General features: G+C 35.2%; 2 protein-coding genes across 2 annotated transcripts; both read left to right on the forward strand.

Moving 5' to 3' along the window:
• The first annotated feature begins 1070 nt into the window (after positions 1–1070).
• On the forward strand, positions 1071–3213 carry ANN5 (annexin 5). The gene is made up of 6 exons (XM_068469609.2): positions 1071–1223; positions 1611–1756; positions 1849–2067; positions 2233–2448; positions 2544–2633; positions 2730–3213. Exons 1-6 carry the CDS (start codon positions 1148–1150, stop codon positions 2931–2933), a joined length of 951 nt encoding a protein of 316 aa, XP_068325710.1. The 5' UTR covers positions 1071–1147; the 3' UTR covers positions 2934–3213.
• A 423-nt stretch (positions 3214–3636) lies between these two features.
• LOC137732275 (purple acid phosphatase 17-like) lies at positions 3637–5529 on the forward strand. The gene is made up of 6 exons (XM_068471580.2): positions 3637–4167; positions 4264–4371; positions 4465–4589; positions 4722–4850; positions 4981–5048; positions 5150–5529. The coding sequence occupies exons 1-6, from the start codon at positions 3786–3788 to the stop codon at positions 5361–5363; spliced, it is 1026 nt and encodes a 341-aa protein (XP_068327681.1). The 5' UTR covers positions 3637–3785; the 3' UTR covers positions 5364–5529.
• Positions 5530–6000: the final 471 nt, after the last annotated feature.

Raw genomic sequence — 6000 nt, forward strand, 5'->3', positions numbered from 1 at the left:
ATACATATTACTTTCCTTCTCAAACAGTACGTCAACCTAAAAGCAGGAATATAAATATTTATGCCCAGAAATGAATTGTTTGTGGATCATAACAGGGACTACAGTGCTTTGTGAATCTTTGTAGAATATATATGAGATATTATCAAATATGTGACACAAGTACTGTTGACACAAACTCAACTAGAACTTCATTTTATTGACACAAGGGAAGACTTAAGGTTATCTATTAAGTATTGATTACTGTAGATTTTACCTTATTGACATTTGTCACAAGGGAATACTTAGGCCTGCTGGCCTGATGATGATTTGAGATTCCTAAGAATTTTAATCATATACAACTATATATTAGTTTTTTTCAGCCCACAAAAAAATAAAAATGCAAATATTAATGGTTTTAATCCATTAATTTAAATTATCCTGGATTTTATTTCCTTTTTTTTTTTTGGGTCAATCACTCATTTTTCTCTGTTGGGACTTGGGAATGGGAGTTCAAATAAAAGTGGGATGATTGTCGATTCTTTGGTATAGGCCACAATGGGCTCAACGTGGGCTAATCCATGCAAAAATTGTATGATATCAAGCCCGTTTGATTTCTTTTTAAGGGAAAAAAATGCTTCAAAAAAAAAAAAAAAAAAAAAAAACCGACCTTATGCTTACAAGTAATTTCAGTAAAGCGTGTCTACAAGAAGCACATCAATTTTTTTTAATAAAAATACAAATGCTTTCAATTTCAGAATCTAAGTGAGAGTGAGAAAAAAAAAAGAGAATATGATCTATGCTATATTAGATAAAAAAATGAAAAGGTCAATGGGTGCGTTTATTAAGTGGATATCACGAGAAAGATTTAGGGTTTAGAGTCGTTGCATGAATTAAAAATGTAGAAGTTTCCACTTTTTTTGCTCAACACATGGACGAGTTTCTTTCTGAATTTACTTAGTAACCTACAAAAAGGGAGTTGTGAATAAATTTAGCTGAAAAAACTATGAACTAAAGAGGGTGGTGGTGGTTGTGGGCTGTGTATCTTTAATACTCAACTGATCTGACTCTCTTTTCAGCATTCAATTAGCTACCCCTGCTTAATTAAACTTGTGCAAGAAACTAATTCATATATTACGACCAGAAACAGAGAAAAAAACGAAACAAAAGAATGGCATCTGTGATTGTACCACCGGTGCCACCTTCGCCCCGTGATGATGCTCTCCACCTTTACCGTGCCTTCAAAGGTGTGATCGCTTCTCTTATTTTTTAAACCCTAATTTTGTTTTCTTTCCCTTTTTCTTTTCTATGCATGCATGCATGTTTATGCGCATGTAGGTATTCTTGTTCTTGAATTTGTGCATAGAACCTGTTTTGATTGCTAAATTGACGAGAATTAATAAATCCTTATTGAACTGGTTTATGTGAGGGATCGATCAAGTTTTATTTTCTTTTTGCTACATTGGCGGGTTTCGAACTCTAGATCTAGCGTACTCCTACGTCATACCCATCACTCTACTCCCAGCCTCACCACTGGGCTAACCTTAGTTGGCTTTCGATCGAGTTTCATTTCAGCATAGCTAGAAACATGATCATTTTTTTAATTACTGTTATTTAATTCCTTTTGTTTCAAGGATTTGGGTGCGATACAGCAGCAGTAATCAACATTCTAGCGCACAGGAATGGAATGCAGCGCGCTGCCATCGAAAAGGAATACAAGGCCACCTACTCTGAAGACCTAAACAAGCGTTTGTCCTCAGAGCTTAGTGGACATCTCAAGGTATAATTACAATGATTAATTTGGACGTAACCATGAATTAAGAATTATTAATTTTAAATAATTTCTTTAAGTTATGAATATTTGATCTGCAGAAAGCAGTTTTAATGTGGATGCCGGATCTGGCAATGCGGGATGCCAACGTAGTACACCATGCTTTGGAGGGAGATGTTGATCTTAAAGGTGCCACTGAAGTGATTTGTTCTCGTACTCCCTCCCAGATGCGACAATTCAAACAAATTTATTTCTCAAGCTTTGGTGTTGATCTTGAAACTGACCTTGCTAAGAAAATATCCTCCGGAGATCACAGAAAGGTCCACATTATTGGACATAATTAAATACATTTCACAAGTAAATTATCAGTGTGACAGACTGACCGTTACGATACAGATAATAAACATGCATTTTTGTGATGTGCAGTTGCTGGTAGACTGACCGTTACGATACAGATAATAAACATGCATTTTTGTGATGTGCAGTTGCTGGTAGCATATGTTAAGGTACCGCGGTACGAAGGTCCTGAATATGATCAAGGGATAGTAAAGACGGATGCTGAAGCGCTGTATAAGGCCGGAGAGAAGAAATTGGGAACTGATGAGAAGGTTTTCATACAAATATTTAGTGAAAGAAGCAGGGCACATTTGGTTGCTATTTGCTCTGCTTACCAAAGTATGTATGGTCATTCATTGGAAAAGGTACCTCCTCAAATTAATCTGATTTATAAATTAATCATAATAAAGCACCTGGCTAATTAAAATTTAAACTAACTATTTAATTACTTGTCACACAGGCAGTAAAAAAGGAAACATCTGGGTCCTTTTCTCATGCACTTCTGACTATTTTGCGATGTGCTGACCATCCTGGCAAGTATTTCGCAAGGGTACTTACCATATATCTTACTACATTTCTAAAACGTTCATTAGTTAATTAACTACATAATCTTGATTATTAAGTGAAAGCTTCAAGTTTGATGCAGGTTTTGCGGAAAGCAATGAAGGGTTTGGGAACAGATGATCCCACACTGATAAGGGTAATTGTGACACGGGCCGAGTTTGATATGCAGTACATAAAGTCAGAATATCGGAACAAATATGGAAAATCATTGCATGATGCAGTTCATTCAGATACCTCCGGAAATTACAGGACCTTTCTTCTTTCTCTGTTAGGCAACAATCCTTAGACAATTTACCTACTCTGCCACTTGCCAAAGGAGCAAGTCATTGGTCTTTATGCCTGCAGGGTTGGCTGGTTTTACCTGAATGAAACTTGAATGCATAGAGCTCCAAAATATTCTGAAATTTGCTTCTTGTTTAGTGTAGGTTCAAGGTAAAGATATGTAGGGGTGAATATCTCCTCTTATTATCTGAAGAAAAAAAAAACTACATTGGAGTGACAATTTTGGACGCCACAAACTATGTGACTTGAAATTCATACATGAATATGACACGATGTTTACGCAATTAACACAATTAACAATGTTACACTACTACTATATCAGTGTTAATGTTTTATATGTTGATCAACTCGTAAGTTGACATTGCATACATAAAATGGTAAACCCAAATAAAACACACATGCCACATTATATTGTAAAGCCATTAACAGTGATAATCATTTAGGTTCAAATTTGGCAATATATATCCTGAGCAATTAATTATATTATAAAAACATGCTCAAGCAAATTGCAATCGTCTCTGCTTATATCCATCGCTTGTGTGGGCAAGTCATTATATATAATGTTCCCAAATTTGAACCTAAACGATTATCAACCATTTGCTTCCTCAAATAGTTGAGTTCCTCGAAAACTGGCATGCCACATTATGTTTGTTATGGATCTAATTAAAACATGTATTTAAAGCTGAATACCATCTTTAAATACAACCACATCAGACAGCTAGATATCCGACAAAATTTTCTTACCCTAATATTTTTTCTTCATTAATCTATACCTTCCTGCTCTTAATCTCCCTTCCCCTTTAAAACTTTATCGTGCTAATTGCATCCTAATTAACCCCCGTCTCCCAGAAAAGCCATGGTTAGCAGCTCAGCCATGGCAAAACCCCCATTTGCTTCACGCCTTCATCTGGTGTTGGTGTTCTGCATTGCTATTATTTCTTCTCTAGCTGTTTCCACTTCTTTTGCAGAGCTTCAGAGATTGGAACACGCAACAAAAAGAGATGATGGGTCGCTTAGCTTTTTGGTGGTTGGAGATTGGGGCAGAAGAGGGTTATATAACCAATCCAAAGTTGCTCTACAGATGGGAAGGATTGGAGAGCAATTAGATATAGATTTTGTCGTATCCACTGGGGATAATTTTTACGGCGATGGATTGAAAAATGTAAATGATCCAGCATTTTTAGAGTCCTTTAAAAATATTTACACAGCTAAGAGCTTGCAAAAACAGTGGTATAGTGGTAAGTCATCACCAAAATTAATAGTAAAAATAAAATATATCTCTCCCTTTCTCTCTAATTTTCTCATATGTTGAAAGATTAAATATTTGCGTGCAGTTTTAGGAAATCATGATTATAGGGGTAATACTGAGGCACAATTAAGCCCTGCCCTCCGAAAGATCGATAGTCGATGGTTTTGCCAGAGATCCTTTATTGTTAATGCAGGTTAATCAATTAACACCACATAAACCATCTTACTATATATGTTTTTAATTACTTTTTGGTATTTATGTATTTTTTTCCGTATAAATTTTGTAGGAATTGCGGAATTATTTTTTGTGGACTCCACTCCATTTGTGAACAAATACTTGGTCGACAAAGACCACAATTATGATTGGCGAGGCGTGTCTCCGCGGGCAACTTACCTCGCTGACCTTCTACAGGTAACTACTATTGAAAAAATATATGTATGTTGTGCTACTACATAGATTTTTAATTTACTGGTCATATTGTGAAACTCAAGAAGCTTGACGAAGATTAAATTTTGGTGACCATATATGTTGTGCTGTAATAAGGATTTGAAACAAGCATTGAATAAATCAAGTGCAAAGTGGAAGATAGTGGTTGGTCACCATGCAATCAGAAGTGCTGGGCATCATGGCGACACTCCGGAGCTCATAAGTCTCCTTTTACCAATGCTTAAGGTAATTAATTTGTTCATCATAATATTATATCTAGTAAAACAGGAAGAAGAAAAAAACTTCTAGATAATAATTTGTATTTCTCCATGGTTAGTTAGAATTAATAGTCTGATTTTGGTGGTGATGATTTCAGGTTTATAATGTTGATATGTACATGAATGGACACGATCATTGTTTGGAGCACATTACTAGCCTTGATAAGTAATTAAAACGTCAAAAACCCTATTACATATTAGTACATAAATTATCTAATACATTTCACTAATTAGTTTATGGGATTGTGATTAATCCCTTGCGTGCAGCCCGATTCAGTATTTAACAAGTGGGGCAGGTTCAAAAGCATGGAGGGGTGATATTAAGAGATACAACAATCGAGCCATGAAATTCTACTATGATGGTCAAGGTTTCATGTCCGTGAAGCTGGCTGGATCGGATGCTGAAATTGCATTCTATGATGTTTCAGGCAGGGTTTTGTATACATGGAAGGCTTCTAAGCAGCTTCACTCGACCATGTAATTCAATTCATTATTTGTGTGCACCGTAGCTATTGACATTTAGGCACCAAAATTTGTGTGTATAGTGTAATACACATCAATATGCGAAGAAAATTATAAGCCAACTAGCTCAGTTTGTAAATTAATTAATTAATTAATTAGAAGTTGGTGATTCTCTATACTAAAAATTAACGCGCATATATATATATATATATATATATATATATATCTTCATAAATCTCATTCATAATTGTGGATTCAATGCTTGTACATAATAAAAAATAAAAAAATAAAAGATAGAATGATCATTCGATCGATCAGTCGTTCATGGTATAACTGGATATGGTCGCCGGTCGCTAGTCTCTGTCGGGGACCTTTGGATATGGAACGTGTGGCTTTCTCAGATTAATTTGGATAGGCATGCACATGTATGCACTGGAACGATATGATGAGGATACTTTGCAAGGAAACACTACAGCTTAATCGATCGAACAATTTCTATTGCTTTTGATTCGTCCATATTTAATCAAAGATTAAAAAGTAACACATACTTATATACCGTATGATCACAAATGACATAATAATCAGTTGATTAACCATCATACCAATATCAGTGCCTTCATTCTCATCTAATAATACAAAATATCCCCATACATGCA

Source organism: Pyrus communis, chromosome 16 (genome assembly GCF_041283825.1).
Source record: "Pyrus communis isolate YQ-2024b chromosome 16, ASM4128382v1, whole genome shotgun sequence".
NCBI classification, from domain to species: Eukaryota; Viridiplantae; Streptophyta; class Magnoliopsida; order Rosales; family Rosaceae; genus Pyrus; species Pyrus communis.